We start from the raw sequence: 26,479 nt of genomic DNA on the forward strand, positions 1-26,479 counted from the left end.
TTCTCTAATCCAACCTAATCCATAATTGTGTCAGCTTCTGAAATGAGATGTTCCTACTTGCTTCAGCACCTGCTAGACTAGAAAGCTGTCCTTTGCATCACAGACACAGATCATAACTTTTTGACCTTTATGTTCATCTTTTTCATGGATCATTTGAAAAGCACTCAGAAATTAGCAATCATTTCAGCACCTTGGTGAGAACTCAGCTCTTCTTAGCTATTTGTATCCCATGAGACAAATATTAATGCCTTTGATGAGAGAAACATGCCAAAGGAAGGTGTGATCTAATTGCAATAATATTTCCTATTGAATGCCACCAACATCCAGAATTGCCATTTACATGCACTATCATGGGGGGACAAAAGAACCAAGCTGGCCATCATGCTTCAGTTCTTCTCTGTGGGAGTTTAAGAAGCTGAGACTGTATGGATGAATGATAGGCATTCATGTTTATACTTACATGCTCTGATGGTTATTGACTCACCATAGTATTTGAGGCTTCCACCAACAGGTCCTGTTTTGCTTTCCTTTCACCCAATGGATACATCAAGTTTTATCTTCAGGGAACTGAATCTCAAAGAGATAAAGTAACCGGTTTAACCTGTGTCTGTCAAAATCTCTTCAGATTCTCTACAATGCCAATCTAATGCACCACAGCCTGGCACATTAGTTCTAACAAACCAAAGAAGTGGAGAAGGGTTTTGTTTGTTTGTTTGGGTTTTGGTTTGGTTTGGTTTGGTTTAGTTTGTTTTTTTAGCTGGTATGACATCAGCATGTACAAATCTCCATCCAGCTATGTCCTCTTACAAACACCAGCACTTATGCTGGTCTGGTGCATCTACGTGGAGTACAAATTCCATGTAGAGAGTGCACATTCAACTCAGAGAAGCTGTAGCATACATTACACAGGTAAGCGTGAGAAGTTTTCTGGGTCAGCATGCCCTTACATGTTGTAAGCACAAAAAATAGCAGCTGGACTCTGTACCCCCTCAGACATCAAAGTCATCAACTGCAAGCTCCAGATTTCTAGCAAACAAGGCTTAATTAACCCTGGTACACCTGAATTTCCTTGTTCCTGAAGCACTCCCAGCTGCTATGGAAAATTAATTAAGCTTTAAATCCTGTGGTTCTTTCTTTAGCACTTGCTGCATGGCAACATGCATTTTTATGTATGAGTTTTTTCCTCCAGATGACTTTATAATAGTCTTATTCCAACAATGAGCTGTTACAGTCTTAAGACAGATACTTGCACATCATAGCTTAGCTTTGTTGGGTTTTTTACTCACAGGCCATGAATTGGTAAGAGAGACAGTAAAGCTCTGGTCAGTGCTAGCCATCAGTAAAATCAGTTGGCCATGTCAGAGGATTTAACAGGCTTCTCTTTAACAGTCATTTTCACATTTTTTTAAGTAGTACCCACTGAGGTGAACTTTGCTGACTGCAAATAGAGGACCTCAAGGAGACTGTGGTGTTACTTGGACACTCATGACAAAGTACTTCATGACTAAGTACAGATGCCCTCAGGCATTGAGCAGTCTACTTTCCTCAGTTTCCTTTGTTGCTCCTGAACTAGGTACAGCTGTGCAGGCTGTCTCTCCTCACTTGAAAAATCTCTAAATGCTGATCATGATCTTTCTCAGGTTCCAGTTCACCTGTGAAATGTAGGATTGATAAAGGAAGCTGTTCGTGAGTAACTAAAGCTAATTTACTTGGTTATTTCTAAAATTCAGAGACTGTTTCTCTGTGGCTTAACTCCACAGTGTAGCCAGGAGGGTCTGTCCTGCCTTCTGAGGTGGTATAGCTGTTTGGTTTTGCATTATAAGAGTTTCCAGCTTGTTCCTCTGTATTCCAAGTTTCTGATTTTCTAGACTGTTATTCCATTGTTCATTAGAGTCCTATTGTGTGTAATCAACCTATCATCGACCAGGCAAACGAACCTGAATCAAATTAGCTCAGAAAAATAATTTTGATATCTAATAAATTATATTCATATTTTGTCAGATTTCTGGCTTATAAATTTGATCATAAACTATATAAAAATATACAGTGTTTACAATATTGACAAATTACAATTAACAGAAACAGCACAAACCCCTCCTGGCCAAAGCCAGGAAAGCTGTCCTGCTGCCTCCCTCTTCCCTGCCTTCTCCAGACCCCCCTGGCAAAAGGAAGAACGATAATAAGTAGAGAGTTTGTTATAACTTAGCCAAGGTCAGTGTGTGGGTGTGTTATCTCCAAAGCAAAGCCGAAGAGAAGAGCAGAAACACACCTGCAAGAATGCTGCAGAGAGAACATTTTGTTTTAAGAATTGAATCTTAAAGGTTTCTATCCCTCCAATTGTGATTAATTTACATCCTTTTACTTTTTTTCTCGTACTTCAAGAGGTATATGGGTTTGAAACTAAATGGGAAGTAGAATTATAGTTTTTCTTATAATAATGGGGTTATAAGAAGAATAAAATGAGAGCAACTGAAATTTGTGGAGATGAAGTATTGTTTTAATTGAGAGAGGATTTTTGAGGATGTTGGAATAGGTGATGTGTGAATATTTTTGATGATGAAGGGTGGGGATAGAGTGTTGGGGGGGGGGGGGGGTGGGGGTAGGTTGTGGGGGGGTTGGGGGTGATGGTTTGTGGGTTTGTATTGTTATTGTTTGTTGGTTGTTGGTGTTGTGGTGGGTGGTTTGTTGTTTGTTTTTGGTTGTTTGTGGGTGGGTTGGGTTGGTGTTTTGTTGGTGTGGGTTGTTTTTGGGGGGTGTGGGGTTTTGTTGTGGGTGGGGGTTGGTGGGGTGTTGGTGGTGGGGTTTGGTGGTGGTTTGTGGGTTGTTTGGTTGTTTTGTTTGGTTGTTTGGTATGTTGTGGGGTTGGGTTGGATGTGGTTTGGTGGGTGGGAGGTTGTGTGGTGGTAGGGGTGGGGTTGTTGGGTTGTTTTGTTGGATGGTTGGGTGTTTGTTGTTTGGTGTGTTGTGTTGTTTGGGTTTGTGTTTGTTTGGTTTTGTTTTTGTGGGTTGTGTGGGGTGGGTTTGGGGTTTGGTTGGGTGTTGGGTGGTTGGTTTGTTGGGTTTTTGGTTGGGGGTGGGGTGGGGGGGGGGTGGGGGTGTGGGTGGGGGGTGGGTGTGGGGTGGGGGGGGTTGGTGGGGGTGGGGTGGTGTGGGGGGTGTGGTGGGGGGTGGGTTGGGGGTGTGGTGTGGGGTGGGGTTGTGGTGGGGGGTGGGGGTGGGGGTTGGGGGGTGGTGGGTGGGGGGGTTGGGGTGGGGGTGTGGTGTGGGGTGGGTGGTGTGGTGGGTTGGGGGTGGGTGGGGTTAGGTATTTGTGTGTGGTTTGGTTGGTGTGGGGTTGGTGGGGGGGGTTTGTTGGTGGGGTGGTGTTTGTTGGGGGTGTTGGTGTGTTGTTTGTTGGTGGTTTTGTTTTTTGTGTTTTTTGGTGGTTTTTTTTGTATTTTGTGTTTTGGTGGTAAAGGTATTTTTTGAGTTTTAAGTAGGGGGTAAGTTATTTGTATTTAGTTTTGAGGTGATTATTAGTGTAGTGAGTTGGGGGATTTGAGATTGTTAATGGAATATGGGGAATGGGGAATATGATATTTATGGATTGAGAAATTTGTTGATTGGGTAAGGTACTTTTTATTTTTGTTTGTATTGAGGTTTTTTTGTGTGGAATGGTCAAAGTGTAATATATTATAAAGTGTAGGTGTGGACATTAAGACAAAGTATAGTGTGTTTATTTAATAAAAATAGGGGAGTGATAATGAATACACGATATCTGAATGAGCCTGCTTTAGCAGGGGTGTTGGGTGAAATGATCTCCAGATGTCCCTTACAGTTCAGATTATTCTATGATTCTGTGAAATAAGGCATTCCCCAGCCTTTTGAAGAATTTACCTGTCCCTATGTTTAAGATGGGGTACCACAAAAGAGAGCCCTTGAATAAGACATTGACTAATCTCTACCTTTTCCCAGCTCCTGTTAACTGCTCAGCATCACTGCAGCCCTCCATCACAGGGCTGCTCTGGATGTCAAAACAAGATGGGATGCAGACTATCCCTCAAAGGGCTGGCACACCCCAGAAACAGCTTGAAGCCCAGGTCTCATGGTCATCCAGGTATGCCTAGATTTAATTGTTAAGCAGCTTTTGCTCAACTTGCATTCAGGGAACCTAAAACCCCCATTTCTTCAGTGATCACACCCATAATTTACTACGAGGGGCCTCTGTGCCATCTTGTGGCCATTGCTGAAATGGAGGTAATCTGAACCAAACAGCAAAAGTTTGGCCACAGCCCCTGGCCCCCCTCTCTGGACACAGTGCCTGAGCAGCAGGCAGGCAGCAGAATACAGAATCACAGAATAAGCTTTTTAAAAATAAAATAAAAAAGAGAACTGAAATGAAATCAGATGTGCTTCAGCTTGGTGCAGCTTTAAAATCTTAAGGACCATAGCTGTTACAATCTTCAGCTTGGAAAAACATCCTAAATTTACCTCTGACCTACCCCCAAAATATATGCTGAATGCCATATAAGAAAGGGTGAGTGTGTCCCCAGGCTGACCCCTACCCCCACACCACAGCCCCCTCAGCACCAGGCAGAACAAAGGGTGCACTGGCCCTGGGGTCACAGCCCAAAGTGATTGAGACATGATTTATTCTAGAGTGTGTTGGCAGCTGAATCTTCACCCTTTCTTTAAGTGACAGGAGCACCTGGGACAGCCTGTGCTCCTCACAGGTCTGCTCAGGAAGGCTCTATCTGGCCAGCCTGAGACCTACAACACTTCGTGCCATAGCTGCATGGATTTTGTTTGGTGTACTTGGTGCCTAAACACAGCTGACTCTTTTGTTCTGATCTGAGTCTATGTACCCAGCTCTGCAGCAACTCCCTGAATTGACCTTGCCCAAGAGGGAGATCTCCCAGACCCACCTCTGCCCTGTGGAGGTCTCCCAGCAGCAGCCATTGGCACAGCTAGGACAGGAGAATCATAAAATCACAGAATCATAAAATCATAGAATTGTTTTGTTTGGAAAAGACTTCTAAGATCATTGAATCTATACACCAACCTAAGACCACCATGACCATTGAACCATGTCCCAGATTGCTAAATCCACATGTTTCTTGAACACCTACAGGGATAGTAATTCCACCATCTCCTGGCACAGTTTCAGGCCCTTTCCTCTTGTCCTATCACCTGATATTAGGGAGAAGAGATCGATTCCCCCCTCACTCCAGCCTCCTCTCAAGTAGCTGTAGAGAGCAATGATATCTTCCCTCAGCCTCCTCTTCTCCAGACTAAACGACCCCAGTTCCCTCAGCAGCTCCTCACAAGACTTGTGCTCTAGACCCTTCACCAGCTTTGTTGCCCTTCTCTGGGCATGCTCTAGCATCTCAATGTCTTTCCTCTCCCCGGCCCGCAGCACAGCAGCTGCTCCGTGCCAAGCTCTGCTCCTCCTGACTGCTTTCCCGACTCACACCTGTGGTGAGGTGGCCCCCGGTCTCAGCCACCTAGGCGGGGAGCGGAGGTCCGGGCGCCGCAGAGCAAGTGCGGCCCCTGCTGTGCACGGAGGCAGGGACCCGCCGGTGGGCAGCGAACGGCGGAGCGGGGGTGCTGCGAGGTCCCCACAGGCATGCCGGCGCCGTCCGCAGCCGTCGCCAGCTGTGGGGCCGCGGCCAGTGCCCGAGAACCAGGGCACTGCCTGAGCCCCTCCGGGCGGCTGGCGGCGGCGGTCTGCCTGGGCACGGTGGGCAGCCTGGGCTTCTGCAGTAATCTGCTGGTGCTGCTTCTCTTCTGGCGTTACCGAGCTCTGCGCTCTCCCATGAACCTACTGCTGCTCAACGTTGCCCTCAGCGACTTGCTGGTCTGCGCCCTGGGCACTCCGCTTGGGATGGCTGCTGCCCGGGACCGGGGCTCGCCGGGGGCCGCCTGCACCTGGCACGGCTTCGCCAACGCCCTCTGCGGTGAGTGGGACCCGTCCGGCACCGGGGAGTGGAACCGGGCAGGCTGCGGGGGGGCTGCACCCGCGGAGGAGGGCAGGGCTGTGCCCGGAGGAGAGGGAACCTGGGATGGGTCAGCCTAGGCAGCACCTGGAGGAGGGGGGACTGGGTATGGGGCAGCCCCGACAGCTCCCAGGGAACCCAAAACAAGCAGCACGGGTCCGTGGATGCTCGTTTGTGAGTGTGCAGGTAGGAGGAGCAGGGCAGGGATGGGCACAGGTCTGTGTGTCAGGAGCAGTCCCCCGAGGATGCAAAAGACACAGGACTAGGGTGAAACTGTCATAGCTTCGTTATTTTTCTGGGGAAAAAAAAGCTCATGACTCACCAGGCAGTCCTCGTTCTGACTGGAGAGTGCATGTTTCTTGTGGTCACTGAAGAAATCCACAGACTGAAGAGAGCCTGGAAAGACACAATTTCTCTGAAATCTCCTGGATTTCAGATCTGAGCCCAGGTCCTGTATGCAGAAATGTCAGCAGGCCAGGGCAGCATTGCCCATCTCTTGTGGCTAGCCCAGTGATGCACACCTCAGGGCAGAGGGAATGAGGAATGGGGCAGATGAAGCCTCAGGATGCTGCCAGGCAGGGCAGTTGTGGTGCTGGTTCAGAGGAACCCTGGGAGCAGCCCAGCATGCTGAAGGAAGGGGCAGAGCTCCAGGTCCTGGGGTGACTCCAGACAAGACAAACACATTTTGAGAGCTAGGAAGGGCATAAAGAAGGAAAGAACACTCTATGTATACTTCTGCTTTTACCCAGCCTCTTCCACATCTGCCAGCCAGGCACACAGAGAGGGAGCCCCATGATGCGGTGGAGATAGCAAGCAGGCTGTGGGGTCGGCAGATATACAGCTCTGCCCCTGTTCTGTCCTCCCAGCTCTGCTGTGTTGCCAAAGCTATAGAAACAGGAGTTTAGACCAATGTTACTTTGAGCTAAGTTTAACAATATCTCACATATTCAAGCTTCCCAGTGCTGAGCATCTCTTGGCAAGGCTCTCCCTCAGCTAGCACTTACATGGGCCAGAAACTTTACCAGTGAAGGCATTGTTCTGCCCATCAGCAACAACCAGAAGAAAACAGCTTAGCATCACACTCAGGCTGCATGCCGCTGCTTTAGGAGACAGCTTAGCACCACTCACAGCTACTTACACCATGCACAGCTACCACATTGGCAGCTTCATCTTGGATGTTCACTGCCACCTCTCTCCTTGATGAAGTTATACAGGGTAGCAAGCCAGCTTTACATACCCAAAACCTTTATATGTCACGGAAAATTTACAGAGTATGTCAGTGTTAGCCAGCAGCTCCAGCTGTACTCAGTAGCACTTGCCAGCATCACTTCCGAAATGCGGACTGGGAGGTGTGTGGAAGGGAAATCACAATCTTTGGTGTCAGCATTAGAAATTGCTTCCCCCATTTTGCTGACTGTTAAAGATGTCTTCACGCATTAGATGTGAAATGTTTTGCTGTGATGAGCAGCATTTTTTTCTTGGAATTACCTTAGGTTTCGAGCCCAAGCAACAAAGCTCCAATGTTCCTCATACTCTTTCAAAAGTGGTCTAACATCGAGACACACAGATCTTGATTCTGACTTCCTGATTTCCTGGGAAGTTTCAGATGGTCTTCAAGGAAATCTCTTCTGGCTCTCACCAGGAGTTCTATTTAAGTAGGTTCCTTCAACAGCACACACCCTCTTCTCACTTTCACAGAACCGTCTTTTCTCTCTGAAACCCAAAGTTTCAGAAGTAAAGTCACTTTTGTTCTTCCACAGCATTTGTCCTTGCTTGCATTTGTTATGAGAAAGCCACATTCTTGAGGTCCAGCACAACACAGAGCCAGGAGGTTTGGTGTTAGATCCCAGCGTGGATGCATGAAAACATCCAAGAAGTGTCTGGGGTAGTTTTTGTCTGCTTCCTTCGCCGTCTGTATGTGCTTCTTCATGTGTATGTAAGAAGTGGGGAAATCTGTGAGAAGAAACTAGGATGGGAATGGACGTTTACTGTTCCTTGCATACTTTTCTTGTGTGCGTGTGTGAGAGATATCTGGAAGAAAACATAAATCCTAGGGAGCAAAGAACCATTGTCATCATTTCAGGTAGAAGCAGTGATGCCTAAGGAAGTCTGTGAAGCTGGATAAGTCCTAAACTTTGGGAAAATATAGCTATTAATCTGTAAACCTGTAAGTCTTACAGGTGCACCAAATACCAAAAATGACAGAGAAACCAGGATTTTGCTGCAGGTCACACATGTATTCCTGCAGACCGATGTGCTCGATTATTAATCAGCACTTATAACAGGCTTGCTTTGGCTGGGCATGTGGTTAAACACTTCTCAGCTTTGGTGAGGGGGATCAGGCTCTCAGCAACCCTCCCTCTCCAGGACACATCTCCAGCCTCAGCCCAAGTTTCCAAAGTCACTACCATCAGTCTCATCTTCAGCTTGCAATATTGTTTCAGAAGAAAGATCAAAGCCTTGACTCGGCCACTCCTGCTAACACACATGTATGGTTTGATACAGGCATCGTCTCCCTCATCTCCCTGGCTATACTTTCTTATGAACGTTACTGCACCATGACAGGAACAACAGAAGCTGATACTACCAACTACAGGAAAGCATGGATAGGCATTGTCCTGTCCTGGACATACTCCTTGATCTGGACTACCCCTCCTCTTTTTGGTTGGAGCAGCTATGGTCCAGAAGGACCAGGGACAACATGCTCTGTGAACTGGCATTCAAAAGATGCTAACAACGTATCCTACATCATATGTCTGTTCATCTTTTGCCTTGTCATCCCTTTTGGCATTATTGTTTATTCATATGGGAGGCTGCGGTGCACTGTGAGGCAGGTAAGTAAATTTCTCAGCTGCCTTTTCACTGTGACCCCAAACCAAGCAAAACCCAGGGACCACCATTTTCCACCTTTATCACTTCTCTGCTGCCTCCCGTGGCAGATGGTTCTCCTGTAAACGTCTTGGTGACAAGTTCAGATCTACCAGGACTTTGGAAATCACACTCGAATGTGAACAGCTGAAATTCCTAAGATAGGTCTGCAGATGAGGGAAGTCTGCCAGACCATTCAAGAGAATCCAGATTTCCCCTAATTAAAACTAGGAAGGACTTGCCTACCTTGATGAGATTGGTTCTACGATTTAAATCCGCAGGAGCCTATGGTGAGGTAAGGTGAGCATCACCTGCAGGTTCAGAGGCTGTGTCATCAGGGCAGGACGTAGGAGCTGGAATTTCTGAAGATCAGTGCTTCTCCTCCAAAAATGTGAAAGTGAACCCTGCAAAAGAGAGTGCTAAAAAGAGAAATCATGTATGATCCACCTGCTGGCTTTGCCTCCAGGCAAAGCAAGAAGATGGAGTTTAGCAAGCACCAACTGCAAGGCAGTTCCGTGGTATGAAGCTTACCTCTTGCAAATCAAACAAACCCAATCCATAAATAAGCAGGACCATTAATTCCCAAGAAAAAGGATGTTCACGTTGAATGGTGTCAGCCCACCCAGTGCAACACGTGAAACCAAACGGCAGGTCGGCACTTCCAGGTGGCTGGGGACGATGGTGCAGAGGGCTTTGTTCTCTACTGAAGAGCATCTACATTTAGCCATGAGTCCTAGGGAGTGATGTATTAGTGTTGCCTGCTCATGCTGTGGCAACACTGGCAGAGTCTTGGGGACCAGCCGCTGGGTAGGCAAGGACCAGGCAGCTCAGCCTGGGCCATTCACTCTCTCCCAGCCTAAAGTGCAGTTCTGTGCTTGCCCTCTGCACCCTAGGAGCCTACCCTGGGCTGGGCATCAGCTTCATCAGTGCCTAGCTTTGTCTCTGCTCAGGTAGCAAGAGCCTGAAAGATATGAGGGCATTAGATAAAAATCACAGCCACATCTGCTGATGTAAATGTTTAACTTAAGCCTGGGGGCTTTGGGCAGAAGTAAATCAAATCAGCAGAAGTGTTTGAGTTAATTCTCATATTTTCCCAGCCCATCATCACATTACAGACACCTTTTGTTCCCTGAGGTATTGATTTCAGTCCTCTTTGGTTACTCTTTGCTGGGAACAGTGGCAAACAGCTCCTGCACCACCATGCACCTGTCCCCTGAGTGTAGGTGGGGGAATGGTTCTCACAGAACTATTTTTTCCTCACCTTTTGAAGATAAAAGTAATACTTTTAGAGGTGCTGGTTGCTGCAAGTCATTCACAGCAGCCAAGGGTGGAGCAGATAATGCCTGCAAGAGAGTCTATTCCTCTTCAGAGCTCCTCCATGGGCAAAAAATAAGAAGCCTGGTAGGAGGCCTGTGCCCCTCCGGATGGTTGTGCTGTCTGATGTTTGGAGTGATCTCCACAGCTTGGACAGTCTCTCCAGGGCATGCTGAACTTTCACTCCTACTGGGGCTGCATCTAGTAGGAAGCACTGAAGGGCGTAACTGTTCCTATGAAATACTGTTCCTACTGATGTATCCATCCTGTAACAGGTGAATTTTAAGCTCAGGAGAACTGTGTGTCTTCAGGACAGCTTTGGACGCTCTCATCAGGGTAAGTTTTAGTGTGTGGCCAGTTCAAGAGGCAGCAGGACTTAGCAGCTTTAGCAGAACCTGCTGCAAAGGTAGCAAGGGATAGGCTCCCCTTAATGATACAAACTGGTCCTCCAATGACTGCAGTGGCATGGGAAGGGGGCAAGGTGCTGGCAAGGGGCTATTACATCCTCAGGGGTGAGGAGGGCAAATGACTTGAGCTCTCTTTCCTGGGCTGTCTGCTCCTGCAGGGACCCCAAAACAAGGAGAAACCATATGAAAATTATTCTCAGACAGGAAAGAGCCATTTTCCTGCAGTTTATGCAAAGTCAGCACACATGATGTGTTACATTTGTTGTGTGACCCTGTGGGATGGGGCTCCTGAAGCCACAGGCATGCAGGACAAGAGCTGGTTGGGAGGCTCAGCTTCTAACACTATCTTCATACCTGATTTACCAGACCCATACCTCTGTCTGGATCTGAGTTATGCCTCCTCAAAGCAGGATTTTCCATGAAGAGGGAAAGCCAAAATCAGCTGGTTCTGCCAGATGCACCTGGGATCACTTGAGAAGCCTGGAGAGCAAGGGGAAGAAGCTGTGAGGGAGAGGACCTGCTTCTGTCCTGCCTCCTGCCCTGGACCTGGGCAGCACATCCATCACCAACAGGCTTCTCACAGCTGTTCCCACTGCTGCTCGTGCCCTGTAGCAACAAGGTGCAGAAGCAGCAAAATCTCTGATGTATATAACAGTGAGGGAAAAGAGACAGAACAAAATCAGCTTCACATGCAAGCTAAATATTTGAGGAACTGAACAACAAACATTTGTGCTTTTAGACAATCCTGAGTTCTAGGCAACACTTTTATCATGCTTTCAGTTCCTGCTGTGAATAGTTTCCCATTGCTGAGATGATCTGCACTCCTTACAGGAGTAAAAGTGTAGTGGGACACCAGGATGTTTGGGTTCAGCCAGGCATGAACAATCCTATCCTTTCGCTTGACATTTGTATTTTCATGCTCTGGTTTCTGACCTGATTGTCATTACAGGAAACATGCAGTGATGCTTCAAATCTTGGAAATCAGTCCAGGCTCTCACTCTCCTGTGCTGGTTGCAAGCAGCTGACAGAACCCTACTGACTTGCTTCAAGCTCATGCTTTCCTTAAACCTGAAGGATACTGTCACCACCATGACAGGACCCATTTTTGCCCCCAGGTCTCATTTCAGACTGACAGGCAGTGGCCAGAGGGAAGGGTTTGCTCCCTCATTTCCAAATGAATACCGAAGGAACACAAACACGTTACAGTGCACTGCTGATAATAGACTGTGGATCTGGATACCAAAAACAACCATTAGAAAATGAGGGTGTTGGGGGTGTTGAGCTTTCCTCTTTGTTATCTCAATTTCTGATAAGTTTTTTTTGTTTTGATAGATCCCTGTAAAGCTCTGTGTAGCAAAAGCTGCTGCTTTACCTGGGGAGAGGTTGCTGTGCTGCAAGAGCACAATGAAGTTATGCAGTGGCAGGCTGGGTGCAAGGCTTTATCTCTCCTTCCTTTGGTTCCTTCACCAGGGGCTTCACTGCAGTGCCTCAGTGGGATGGCAAGACCTGGCTTGGGCTCCCATGACTGGTCCTGTTCCCAAAAGGGAGCTGCTAACAGAAGCCTGCTGTCTGGGGTTTGCTACAAAGAACAAGGATGCTCCCCCTGCTCTGCTCATCACTGATGAGGCTGCACCTCAAGTACTGTGTTTGGTTTTGAGCTTCTCACTATAAGAAGGACATTGAGGTGCTGGAGCATGTCCAAAGAAAGGCAACAAAGCTGGCAAAAGGTCTAGAGGCACAAGTCTTGTGAGGAAAACTGAGGGAAGTTGGGTTGTTTAGCCTGGAGAACAGGAGTCTGAGGGGAGACCTTGTTGCTTTCTACAACTGCCTGAAAGGAGGTTGGAGTGAGGTGTGTGTTGCTCTCTTCTCCCAAGTAACAAGCGCTAGGACAGCAGGAAATGGCCTGAAGTTACACCAGGGGAGGTTTACATTGGACATGAGGAAAAATTTCTTCAACAAGGGAGTTGCCAAGCCCTGGAACAGGCTGCCTAGGGAAGTGATGCAATCGCCACCCCAGTGTGGTTTAAAAGACATGTAGAGGTGGTACTGAGGGACACTGTTTAGTGGTGACCTTGCAGTGCTGTGTTAATGGTTGGACTCGACCTCAAAGGTCTCTTGCAACCAAAACAAATTTATGATTCTGTGGTTCATAATTGCCTTAGTTTTGTTAGCAGACTCTCAAGAGCAGGGTTTTTGTTCTACTACAGCCAAGCATATAGCTACACATGAGCAGAGAGGATCTCATCCATGCTACAGGTCACAGCAGAGAAACTTTAATCCCTCAGCTCAGATTGATTTAAAAGTTAAAAATTACAGAAGTGAATCAGAGCCTGGGAGACAGCCAACAACCAGGCTGAGTGAGCTGCAAAAGTGGAAAAGCAAATCCAACAACTGCTTATTGGTGCTGTTCATTATCTTCATAAACGAGTCTGCAGAGGGCACCAAGCTGAGTGGTGTGGTTGACAGACAGGATGTCATACACCGGGGCCTGGACAAGCTTGAAAGGTGTGAACCTCAGGAGGATCAGCAATGGCCAGTGCAAGGTGCTGCATCTGGGTCAAAGGAAACTCTGGTATCACTATAGGGCTGGGAGATGAAGGTATTGAGAGCAGCCCCAACAAGGACTTGGGGATGCCGGTGGATGAAAAGCTGGATATAAAGTGGCAATGTGTGCTCTCAGCCTGGAAAGCCAACCATATCCTGGCTTGCATCCAAAGCAGCAGGGACAGAAGGTTGAGGAAAGTGATTCTGGCATTGCACTGCCCTGGAGAGATCCCACCTGGAGTACTGTATCCAGCTCTGGGACTCCCAGCACAAGACATGATCTTGTTGGATTTGGTCTTGTTGGGAGAAATCTGTCCCCAGAACAAGATCATTCTATCATCAGTCAAACAGAGATCAAGGAAGCCCAGCAAATCATAGAATTGTTTTGGCTGGAAAAGAGCTTTAAGATCATCGAGTAAAACGTGTTAACCCAGCACTGCCAGGGCACCACTAAACCATGTCCCTCAGCACTACAGCCACACATCTTTTAAAACCCCTCCAGGGATGGTGACTCTATCACTTCCCTGGGCAGCCTGTTCCAGAGTTTGACAACCCTTTTGGTGAAGTAATTTTTCCTGATGTCCAATCTACATTAGCAAACCCCAGATCCATCTTTCCACAGGAGCACCCCTCGCAGCAGTCCTTGAAGCACTTGTCAACATCCCCCCAAGTCTGCAAGCAAATGCAAGTTAGACCTCAGCAGCAGTTGCCTTGAGAGAACATCCTCTCACCCCTCGATCCTCTGTCTAATGACTGGTCTCCTGGGCTTGGCAGAGGAAAATATCCTAAAATCTCAAGTCCAGGAGCAAGAATCACTGCCTCACCCTTACAGGAGGATTGTGATCAACCTCCCCTGCCCTGGCCTCAAGCCTGCACCTGAAGGGGCTCCTACTTGCTTTTTGATTTCAGACAGTTACAAGTAGATAGGCAGGGAGCTGAAAGGAGAGCAGAGCCATTTCAAGCCTAATGCAACTTTACCTCACACACCACAGGCTTTCCATGACAGTAGCCAAGTTTCACCCCCCCATAATCAAATACTGTGTCTGAGTGTCCTGGAAGATACAGGAGACACCACCACATTGCCAGCTGTCTGGATTCACAGGGAGGGCTCCCTCTTTGCTAGGAAAAGAGGTTTAGCTCTGCAAACACTCCACACAGAGGAGCTCAAGAGTCTTATTGGAGACATCCTGTAATTGCAAAGGTCCCACTTAAGACTGCACATCAGCACAGAGCTGCTGTATAGACACACTTGGCTGTTAGCACACATTCTCACATTAGTTCGTTTAATTTACTTTTATAAATATACCCATCTTGGAACAGAGCAATTGCTTGTGCCCTTTGAGAAACCTGTTCTGAGTATCTCAGTCCCCTGGAAAGCGAGACACTAGGACACCTTTCCTCAAGGGTACCATCAGATTTGGGCTTTTATGTGCCAGCACTGACCCTGCCCACATGGATATCACAAGGACATCCTGGACAGTCTTGGGCAAATATAACTTGGGGCTGCTACTCTGCTAATATTTAATTTTATATCTAAAGATCACGTCATGCTTGACAAAACCTCTCCTCTCAGTGAGAAGCACATGCTATCATCACAGTCATTCCCAATTAAAGCATCAAAGATGCAGAAGGAGGGGAATCAAACCAGTATAAACATAGTGGTGAAATACTTTAATATTCATTCTCACTGACAGGTATGCTGTGTGGATTAATACCTCCAAAGGGCACACTTCCTTTGAAATATTTCCTGCTTCACACAGTTAAATGCCCCAAGGCCTAGAAGCACACCTGATGCGTCACAGAAAACTCAACAGAAGTGTGAGACGACATGGAGAAACTTCCCAGCAGCGCTGCCCCGTGCCCCACACTTGGTACTCAAGCTTCTGCAAACATCAACCAGGTTGAATAATATTCTGATATTTAAAATAACTAACCCCTTTTAGTGACACAAGGCTTCTCCTTACAGTTAACAGATCCCTCTATGTTTACAAAGACAAGTGAGGAACTAAGTTTTAATCTTAAATCACGTGGTCCACCCTTCTGAGGACAGGTGAGTGCAAAATGGTTCTGTGAGCACTTGAAGGACATATATTAGATATACAGCTTTCTCCTTTGCCAGAACAAGGCTCTTACTAACATCTTCCAAGACCTTCCAGAGATGAGAAAAATTACTATAACAGAGGTGAAAGATGCCAGCACAGCAAATATAAATGGGTTTCTTCTCCCTCCCTACCTCTTGCCTTCCTACAACCCTTGTCAAAGGTCTGTGTTAGTATTGGAAACCACAGTTTCCAGAGAGCAATCCATAACAGTGAGGGCAGGTCTCCCTGCTTGCCCAGTAATGGGATCTGCAGGGACTGTGCAATTCCCTTCATGGGGACACAGTCCAAGACCACCTTCTTTTGGTTACAGTCAGTTTGAACTGCTTTTGGCCAATTTCCCACAGCATTGTTCCTGTTAATACACTCACCATGGGAGATTTTCCACAGCTTCCGTTTACTGGAAAATAAAAAAGATTTGTGGAGGATCTTCACCTAACTCTTCCAAGCTGGGCAGCACTGAGAGTCAAACATTTCATTTGGACCCATAAAAAGGGATCTGGTAGTGTCCCCTCCATATGAACAGGCAAACTTTGGGTATTCTGGCATAAATCCATCTCATGAAGGTATATGCTGTATTTAGGTTTGACGTTGTGTGGCTTTAAATACAATTTGATATGTAGGCATTAGAGAGATTTGGGAGCAAAAGACATTCTGCAACCATGAACAGTCATACTATTTGTCATCTGGTTCCCTTCCCCTGTAGCACAGCAGAATGAGATGTGAGTCTCTACAACACTCCAAAGTGACAAGATGCTCAGATCAGCCCAAATGATGCCTCAGTAACTAAGGGAGCAAAAGGTGGCCGTAAAATCTGATTGTTGCCATGGAATGTTATCAAGTTCAGCAATAAAAAGTATTAATCTGGTTGAAAACTTTGTATTTTTAGGGTGTCTTAGCTGTGTAACTCAAACGTTTGCTCTTGACTCCACCTGGGCAGGAAGCAGGAGCAGGGGCAGAGTAGGCGAGAACAGGAACCTTGAACAGAGAAAGATCACATCCCAAGTGAATTTTTGGTGGCTTTAGTTTGGCTGCCTAAGCCTACATCTCTGCTGCCAAAAAAAATTTTAAAAGATGGAATTCTGGTTGGAATTAATTATCAGTCTGAAGCAATAGCAATTTCTTACAGATGTTTTATCCCTCCCTTTGCATAAGGTGTTCCATAGCACATATCCATAAAATCACACTCAGACAAGAACCCAAGTGCCAAGAATGTTGTGGTCACAGAAGAAACCTGCAACTGCTACTGTGTCTCCATAGCCTTCCACCTGCAGACATGCTGTCTTCTTTCCAGGAAGTCCTGAGGAAGGTTTCCCAACCTTGAGAATAACTGTAATTTTTTTTGTTCCTGAAACTAATACCAACTCTTTTAAATCAGTTTCCTTCTCTGCTTCCTGCCACTATCTCAGCTTTGCTTGGGCTGCAGCAGGAACCAAGAAGAATCTCCTCCCAACTTCAAAGCAAAGTGGGGAAGCTCTGCTTGTCCCCACAGAAAGTGATGGTGCGTTTCTATGACTTTGAGAGGGCTGATAAACCTCTTCCATCTCACATCTCATACAAGAACTACACACAAGGAAGTACCATGCAGAATAATTTATATACAAATCTCAGTATGACCTAGGAGTTACCCTCTTGCACGTAGGACAGACATGGACCTGAACAAGCCCAACCAGCTGGGACCTTGCTTAGTTGATGTTGCGCAAGGGATGCTAGAAAAGGTTTGGCTTTTGACTCAGAAGAAAAAAAATTAGGGTTTTGTCATCAGGACAGTGACAGAGCTGACCCTCACAAGATGTTACTTTGCTGGATCTAGACCAGGACATGGGAGAGGCAGAAGTTTACAAGTGACAAACCAGCGCTGTTGCTGCTTTTTGCCAGAGGAAATTGTGAGTCCAGTCCCTTGCTTCCTTCTTCCCTATCTTTCCCGGTGCTGTGCTGAAGTTCAACCCACTGGGTTCAAACCCATTACACCAATCAAAAAATTGGGTTTGTAGGGTAAAAGCAGAAGGTCTGCCAGGAGCAAAGCACTCCTTCCATGGACTAGCATCAAAACAGATATCATAAAGTTGGCAACTTGCTTTTCTCACTCTTGTTTTCATGACAATGCACTGAAAGAATGGGAATCTTAAGAAATCCTAAGCTCTGAATCAAAGATTCAATGAAAAGAAATTTTTTTGGTTATAAACGCAGGTTACATGCTTCTACATCTTAGTGATTGCAGTGAACAGCTTCTAAACATAATTCAAAGACTCTGAAATCAGGAGGGATAAAAACAACCAAACAAGCTTTCTTCAAAATAAAATCTAACCTGATCTTACAGCATTCTGGATGGTAATATCAGCCATTTATTTTCCTTGATAAGCATCAGTGACACTCCTTTTATTAGGAGAGACTATGAGCTACTGTTAAACTGGCCACCCTGTCACTGCCACTGTTTCAGAGACTCAAGGGACTTCTCATCAAGCCCCAACAATAGCTTCTGAGGCTAACTGCTTTGCTTTCTGCAAGCACCCTGTTGACTTACTGTTTACAGCTTTCTGCGGGAAGGAGGTACGAGGTCCTACACTTGGCATTTTGTCATGCCAAGAGGTTTCATGGACTCTGAATCTCCTGCTCACCAGGCTCCCTTGGCAGTGTGCTTTGAGCACAGAGTACACCTGATGTCATTTTAAACACCTCATAGGTCTTTCCAAAGAGCACACAGACATATTGATGTACATATCCATGCATCTCCTGACCCGAGTTACAAGCATCAGCCAAATACAGACAGCATGGTAAAACCTCAGTGGGTTGAGTTGCCCCTGAAGCATCCAACATATCTACTGCAAATCCACTGCCTACGTTTGTCAGTTCTTAAAAGCAGGGCATAAATGCATGTGCAGGGACCAGCAGGAAGTCTCACATCCACTTCAGAAGAAATTGCATTGCCTGTGCCTTAAAGGCCAGTCCAATTTAATTGTAACATTATTAGGTTATAGTCTGGTTCTCTAGTATGTGTTCAAGTAACTGCAGCTATTGATTGGCTAAGGCATCTGATTTCATAGTTCTCAGACACTATTCCTTGATGCACAGGTGGTGAAGTCTGAAGATGGTTCAGTTGCTACTACAGCTCGTGGGTATCTGTGACAGCCATTGGAGAGCAATGCAGCAGCTTTGCTCACATAAACCAGCAGCCACATCTGCTCTGCTCAGGCCACCACGTACCCACTTTTGTTGACAGTGTTTTTCTTCTCTATTCTAACTTTTCTCAATAATCATCTTTCTAATCCTGTGACTGTCACCTCTCCAAGCTCTAAATACTATGGTGATTTTTCACACATAGGGACGGGGGAGAAAAAAAAGAAAAAGAAAAAAAAAAAGAAAAATCACTCATTTAAGCTTCTCAGATCATCCAAGGGATTCAGGAATTTATCCTGAGCTCCATAGCTCAACCTCCCAGGAGTTGTGAGTATACTCAGCTGCGCTCTCTATTCCTGGATGTTACTGAGCAGTTTCCATACCCATTGCTGAAACCACATATTTTACTTTCCTAGCAATGTGATGACTCTGTTATTTCTGCACAGTATGTGTCAGCAATATCAGCCAGGAATTTGCTGTGTTCACAGTGACCTCTATTTAAACCTGTTCCTATTGTGTGGTGCGTTAGTCTTTCACCTCTGTCATTCTCCTGTCCATGACAACCAGTGCCACATCACACAAACACTATTTGGGAGCATTTCTCCTCCTGGGAGAATAGACATATTAAGCTCCAATTACGGAGCTTAACACATGAAAAAAGAGGAAAATGAATAATTTCTTCAGGCCGAATCACCACCCAGAGGTGTTTCTTTATATCAGGAAACAAAGTAACTTAGCTATTATGTGACAGATCTTAGCATAAGGACTGTCCTTCTACTGTGTTCACAGCCATCGCCATCATGGGTCCTTCTAACAGCAGAAGTTAATACACAGCATGGGCATGTCATGGTTTATAATGCCCCACGAGAGGCAAACAGGCAGCACAAACTCTTGCTGCATCCAGCAAAGCCCTGAAGCTGTGGGTCGCATTAGGAGAGCGCACACTTCCATCAGCTCATATAAAAATGCCTACATAGTGTATGGGATTTAAATACTTCCCTGGCCCCAGTGTTTGGCATCCTGATGACGACGCTTCAGCTGAGTTTTAGCTGGAAAGGGCACAACAGTAAGTTCTCAGACATAAAGGACAGCTTCCATGCAGAATGAGTGCCCAGTAATTTTTCCAGCACATTAACCTTCTTTTGGCTCACATCAGTTGTCATGGAATGTAACTCCAGCCCATCAGGAAACATCTCTTTACTACTCAGCAACAGTTCCCATCATCAACCTTTACTGCCTTGCCCATGACAGGGACTGAATGCTGAACAGAGCCCAGGAGAGCTGTGGGCAGGGCCTTAACTGGGTCTAGCAGACATCTGCAGTGATTCCTAGCTGTTCCTGACCTGGTCAAACGTGTCACTGTATCAGGATGTGCAGAAAGAGATGTGGAGACCAAGAAAGATACCAGCTGCCCTGTGACCTGATCTCTGCTAAAGGGTCTGCAGTGGGAAATATTTCCACAGAGTTTTCCTCTCACACCCAGCCAAAAGAATCAGGATTGTTTTGATCTGGAAAACATCCAGAACACATTTTTCTTCTCTGACCTCACCTGAAGCAAAAGGAGAGGGTCATTGTGCTGCCTTCTGTAAAATCAATACAGGCATTACCCTTAGCTTTGGTAATTTGAAGACAGAAAAGATGAGCTTTGTTTTTCCTCAAACCATCACTCACCACCTGTCCTGGGTGCCGCCTGATCTCAGGAAGGCACAAAGAGATCCAGAATTTGCATGGGGATAAAAGCCTCTGGCAGGTACCTGCCTCTGCCTGTCTGTGCCTCTTCTCAAGAGCATACGAATCCAGTGCATGCAATGCAAAATGCAACTCCTCTCCCAATTCCAGCCCCATACCCATGTGCCCAGTCCTGCTGTTTCTACTGCACAAAGCCCCAGCAGCTTGTAAAATTTTATACCAAGTTGGGGCAGATTTCCAAAGAAACTGAGACAGAAAATGTCATACAGAATTTTTATCAACTCCATGAAATACAACATATGAAGAAAAAAAAGTGAGCTTTCTGTCCGAGGTGTCTGTGAACCTCTCTGATCTATGGATGCCTGCAGGTGTCGCTGAGTGAAGCATTCACCTCTCACTACTGGAAACGTTTTGATTAACAACTTTATTTGGTATTTGCCACAAGGCACTCTTTTTCTTCTTTTATATCACAGACAAGTGTCATAGAAGATTTCATTTGCACATTAACAGGATATTTCTAAAGTACTCAGTATAAGAGTAATAAGAACATCTGTAATTCCCTCAGCAGGCAATTATAGATATGTTCTACTTTTTCAATGGTTTGAGTGTGTTTTTTTTAATTAATCTCAAGGTGACTTGCAGCACACAAATACATCCTGTAAAACTGCTTGTAACTCATAGTTTCTCCTGCTTACTGCAGTGTTTTGCAGCATGACACAACCATCAGCAAAAAGTCCAGTTTTCAAAACATACTGAAACCTAGGAAACAGAGGTGGTGAGGAGAAGGACAGGATTACTTACCTGCTGTATGACTGACTTAGGAGTATGTTTGAGGCCCAAGCCCAGAGATGGAGCCTATAGTGAATCAGTTGAAATCTTCTGAAAACTCTCCCAGCAGATTCAGGGGAGAAAGATCTCTCAAATTCTTGTCCTTCGTGTTCTTGCTTGTTTCCTGTCCTGCCCCAGGGGCCTCTAGATAGAGAGGATTTCTTTCTTGACTGGGTGCATTGTTACTGGTAGGATTCAGACAAGAAGTCATCCAAGGACAGTTAGACCAGGGCAGGTTCCCCTTTCTTCCCTCCTACCCAAGATACTTATGTTAAATGCTGTGTAATTTGGAGAAAGCTAGAGAAGCATTCTGTGGGAAAAATTGGCTGCTGCCTACATGTAGCCTGTATCTCTGACTAAACTCCAACAGTTCCTGTATCACCTGAGGATCCCTCCATGGGGAAATCAGGAAAGAGAGAAGACTCACAAGTTGAAAAGAAAACAAGTTTAATGAAACAACCAAATTAACACCAGTGCAAATACAAGGTATGTAAAGTTATACTCACTGCAGCAGTGACAACCAAGGAAGGCTGGAGAACCAAGAGCTGCAGAACCAACCAGCAACCAAGAGCTGGAGAAAAAAAGAGGAGAAATCCCAGCAAAAAACTCCTCTCTCTGTAGCAATCTTCTTCCTATAAAGGAAGTGGGTGTGCTGCTAATTGTCTGGGATACACCTGTGAGCCAACTCAAGTCAGCTGTGCTGGCTGACTCAGAACTACTAATGGCCTGCAGCCCATGGCTGGGCTGGGATTCTGTCCTAGCAATGCTAGAACAGTTTATAGCTTGGATGGGCATATGCTTCACTAGGTAAAAATAACTGGCTGGATGGCAGGGCCCAAAGAGTGGTGGTGAATGGAGTTATATCTAGTTGGCAGTCAGTCACTAGTGGTGTTCCCCAGGGCTCGTATTATAGCCTCTTCTCTTAAAGAAGGATACTTCTTTAAGAAGGACATTGATGTGCTGCAATGTGTCCAAAGAAGGGCAACAAAACTGGTCTAGAGTACAAGTTCCATGTCACCATCCCTGGAGGTGTTTGAGGGACATGGTTTAGTGGTGACCTGGCAGTGCTGGGGTAACTGGTCTCTCCCAACTGAGATGACTCTGATTCTCAGGCTGTTCTGAATGAACAGAACTATCCCTAATTCTATTGCAGTTTTCTGCACCAACTGCTAAAAACCCTGCCCACAATGGCCAACAAGATTTCAGATGATCCTGCTATCTTCCACCCTGCCATTAGTGCAGTTAGTTCTGGAGCTCCCATGCCTGATCTTCTGCTCCCAGTATGAGCAGTGCTAATGCTGTATCAGTGCTTCTCTTCCACCCAGGTGAGCAGCATCAACAAAGGTATGAGCCGGAGCCGGGAGCAGCGCATCCTGATCATGGTGGTGGTGATGGTAATTTGCTTTCTTCTTTGCTGGCTGCCATATGCAACTGTGGCACTTATAGCTACTTTTGGGAAACCTGGTCTCACCACTCCTGCTGCTAGCATCATCCCATCCATCCTTGCCAAAAGCAGCACAGTCTACAACCCCATTATCTATGTATTTCTGAACAAACAGGTAAGCAAAATGTTGCCTTTATGTTTACTCAGATTCAATGTGTGCAAGAAGTAAGGAAATAACAAGGGAAATAAAGTGTATGAAAAATCAGGTAAGAGGGAGCAGCACTGTAATGGAGATCTATAGGAGATAACTTGACAACTGAGGCAGCTTTCATTTCCCTCTAATCTCATGGTATTTCTAAATCAATTCCCTGTCCAGGCCTCCCTGCACCCCCTGATTTATTAAATCTTCAGGAATCTCTAGGATGGATAAAAATCAGAGATCAGGCCAGACAAAATAATATTCATATTGAGCAAAGGCCTCCAGGCAAAGGGTAGGTGAAGGTTAAACAGATAAAAGAGACTTAGGCTGTAACAGAGATGTACTGTGGATTAAGCAACCGCAGAAAGATAGTTGTTAGGAGACTCATCCACCCACAAAAACTCAACTACAAGGGGAGGGGAAGGGAATGTAAATACAAGGACAATTGAAATTTACAATAAATAAAATATATAACTACAGACACATTATATATAATATTATGGCACTAAAAATTATTATTTTCTGTACAAAGGAAGTCTGCAATTCCTGTGAAATTTCAGTTTCTAATTAAAAAAAAAAGAAAAAAAAAGAAAAGGAATTTCGGTTGATGCAAAAATTTTGTGCAACTCCTCAAAAGCCATTTTCCCCAGCAAGCAATTCTGCTGACAAAAAGCAGCATAATTTTTTACTTGGCTGTTGATAGCAAGTGATATCAGAGATTGTTGCTGTCAGGCACATTGTACAGAGAGTTACTAATAAAGTTGGTTTGGACTCTTGGTGCTAGAGAGATTAGCTCTCAGCATTTGACAGTGCAGTTATAGGAAGCCCATGCAGACATAAAATCTAAAACACATGTTTCTCCTGCTATGGGCAGCTTCATGCAACAGCCTTCTCCTAACCCCCAGACACAAAGTATCTGAAAGAAACGGAAAAAAAAAAATCCCTCAAATAACAAGTGTCAAACAAACCCCACCTGAGAGCTTAAACCAAGCACGTTACTCAGGTTTTCATCTTTCCACTGGTCAAACACAAATCAAAACAGCCAATATTGCTTTTATTGGTGACTTGATTAGCTCAGTCCTGGCCAGGCTTTTAGTAATAGGATATATCAATAACCTGGCCACTCCCTGAAACCTCCATGCTGCAGCACACTGATGTGTTTGCATCTGAGGACTCAATCAGCTCAGGCAGGTAGTAGGCTCAAGCAAAGTGCCTGGAAAGGATTTAGCCCTTTCCATTCGTAGAATCATAGAGTTCTTTTGGTTGGAAAAGACCTCTGAAATCATGGAGTCCAACCATTGACCCAACACCACCATCTCCACTAAACCATGTCCCAAAGTGCCATGCCCAAATGTTTCTTGAACACCTCCAGGGAGAGGAGCTCCACCACCTCCCTGGGCAGCCTATTCCACTGCCTGCTCTATAGGCACTAATATTTGTATTCAATAAAAACACAGGATGAGTGCTACAGGCCTGTCCAAAAGTTTAGTTTCTAGCTCTCTCACCCCTGGGTTTTTTAACCAATTAAATTATAAATTGATCTAAAATCTAATTTAAAATCCCAGTGCCCCAAATTAAACACAGCACCCAATCTACAAGTAGGCAAAACACCTGATCTGGATTGTAGCACTTTATCTATATCCTGTAGTGCTGAAATATCTGAGTGGTGCTGACTGTGCTAGGGTTCAACCAAAATGACTTCTTTTTTATTTTCCTTAGGCTTATTCTTCTCTCACTGATGTGCCCAGATGAAGGGAAAAGACAGACAGCTCTTTCCCCTATTTCCTGCTCTGCAGGACTCTGTCCCACCTTAGCTTGCAGAGGCCTTGACCCCAGCAAAAGCTCCCATTTATCACAAAGAGACCATCATTCTACAAAACAGTTCAACTTCTAATACAAAATCTTACCACATACCTGTTTTTTTTTTTTTCTGGATTGGTGCAGAAACTTGAATATAAATACCATAAAATTAAGCCTATGTTATAAAAAGTGAAATGAATGCAATCCCTGCTAACCTGCTGTTCTCCACTTGTGTGTGATAGTTTTACAGGTGCTTTTTGGCACTCTTGAGATGCAACAAAGCAACCATGAACTACAGCAACAAGTCCTTGCCCAGGTCCTGCCATGTGCTCCCCCAGGTGCAGGACAACACTATCCCCACAATGGCTGCCTTGGTTGGGCAGCCCTCAGATGAGAGCCTGGCCCTCCGTGGGAACATGCACCCACCTCTGGAAGACACCCTAACAGCTGGAAGAGCTGTGTCAATGGCTCAGAGCAGCTCTGGAGCCGAGCTGTCAGGCTGACACCACGGACTGCCACTGCCTTTGGGAAAATGGAGTCCAGAGGGGAAGAGCTTTGCCAAATAACCTCAAAGGTTGTGGCTTTGTTTCTAATGAAGAATTAGCTGTCTGCTTCCTCAGAGGTTGCTTTCATCAATAAGCATTTCCTTGTTTCTCAAAGACTCTTCCCTATCCAAACACTGGGAATTTCATGGTAGTTTTGGAAGAAAACAAAATAAAACCCCACAGATGCCTCAGGAAGGAAAAAAAAAAAACCCTACAAAACTCAAACAATCAAGTTTTAAAAACGTTCTGCCAAAAATTAACCAACCAAAAACCCCTAAATCCCTCCAGGGATGGTGACTCCACCACTGCCCTAGGCTGCCTGGTGCAGGGATTGACTTCACTTTCAGAGAAGAAATATTACCTAATGTCCAACCTAAATTTCCTCTAATGCAATTTGAGGCTATTTCCTCTTGATCTGTTTTATGCAGAATAGTCCCAGTGACCCCATCAGGAAAGCTCATGGGGACCTTTTGCAGGCCCTTCCTGGACCATCTTTGGGAACTGAAGTGACAGATGGTATCTTCCACAAACAGAAAATTGTTGGAAAGCTTCAGAAGTACAGCTGGAGGAAGAATTAAAAACAAACATGGAACAACCTTCACTCATTAGCTGTGAGCACAGTCCCAATATTTTGACAAAGTTAGTCATCCTAAACAGGAAAGAAAATGTGAAATAGCTCCATTTGGTAGGGAATGACTTTTCAAATCCCTTCAGACTACAGGAAAATGCCATCTTTCAGATGAAAGATGACTTCACAGTGACTTCACAATGATGTATGTCTACACGACTGCCAAGGTAGCTATCAAAGGTATCACAGCCCTTTAATTACCTTGCATGAGCCAAGCCAGAACCAGGAAATGCAAAGGTCAGGTGAATAAGTAATATGGGAGAAAAAGTTAATTGGATTTTTTTCTGATCACTGCTTGAACTGGATCCATCTCAAATTGCTTGAGTTAGATCTTTCCCCATGCATACACACATACATCTTATTGAGGAATAAGCATATTGCTAAGGACTTCTGCACAGTCACCACTTGCTGCTGCCCGGGTGTAAGGATGTTGTATTTGTCTGCAATTATTGCCTGGAAGCAATAATATCTATTCCTGGATCATTAAAAGTGAATATTGCATTTAAGAGAGAGCAGTGCTGAGGAACAACTGCAACTAAACCTTCGTGGGCTCAGCAGACTCCCAGAGCAGCCCATGCTGGCTGTCTCCAAACAGCCTCCAAGGATGCGACAAGGCCCTGCATCTCCACTTAACCCACTGAGCCTGCCAGACACACTCAGATCAATCAAAAGCTGTTCCCATTCAGAGGTCTTAAACCTTTGCTTTGACCACTAGAGAGGGAAGCCCTTGGCATGTTCTCTAGGAGGCAGAGGGTGCTCGCCAGCAGCACAGGGGTGCCACGTCCTGCAGACTGCCTTCCATCTCCTCACCCCTGCAGAGTGCTCTGTGCACATTGCTACAAGAGCTCTTCTTTCAAATAGAAATGTTTGACTTTCACAGGTGATCATAAGCTGTCTTTTTCTTCCAGGGTTGTGGGGATATTTTCCTTTGCAATGTTACCAAAAGCCTTCTCATACTGATGCATTACTGCACAATCTATTTCTCTTTTCATCCCTAACCCACACTTGTGAAATAACCTAAATAACACCAAATGTTCTCAAATACAGATGGAACCCATGAAGAGAAGCTTTTTCTGAGGTTA

The 26,479-nt window shown here is 45.5% G+C and overlaps 1 protein-coding gene across 1 annotated transcript; it reads left to right on the forward strand.

Moving 5' to 3' along the window:
- Positions 1-5,605: 5,605 nt before the first annotated feature.
- LOC128970839 (pinopsin-like) lies at positions 5,606-24,727 on the forward strand. Its single transcript, XM_054386201.1, has 4 exons — positions 5,606-5,936; positions 8,481-8,809; positions 22,167-22,400; positions 24,467-24,727. The coding sequence occupies exons 1-4, from the start codon at positions 5,606-5,608 to the stop codon at positions 24,725-24,727; spliced, it is 1,155 nt and encodes a 384-aa protein (XP_054242176.1).
- The last annotated feature ends 1,752 nt before the right edge of the window (positions 24,728-26,479 follow it).

Source organism: Indicator indicator, chromosome 13 (genome assembly GCF_027791375.1).
Source record: "Indicator indicator isolate 239-I01 chromosome 13, UM_Iind_1.1, whole genome shotgun sequence".
In the NCBI taxonomy this organism is placed as follows: domain Eukaryota; kingdom Metazoa; phylum Chordata; class Aves; order Piciformes; family Indicatoridae; genus Indicator; species Indicator indicator.

Excerpts from the sequence above, each read along its gene's own strand:
- LOC128970839 (XM_054386201.1), top strand. The coding sequence starts at position 5,606 with ATGCCGGCGCCGTCCGCAGCCGTCGCCAGCTGTGGGGCCGCGGCCAGT. Across the intron at positions 8,810-22,166 it reads TGCGGTGCACTGTGAGGCAG|GTGAGCAGCATCAACAAAGG; the intron begins GTAAGTAAATTT and ends TCTTCCACCCAG. Across the intron at positions 22,401-24,466 it reads ATGTATTTCTGAACAAACAG|TTTTACAGGTGCTTTTTGGC; the intron begins GTAAGCAAAATG and ends TGTGTGTGATAG.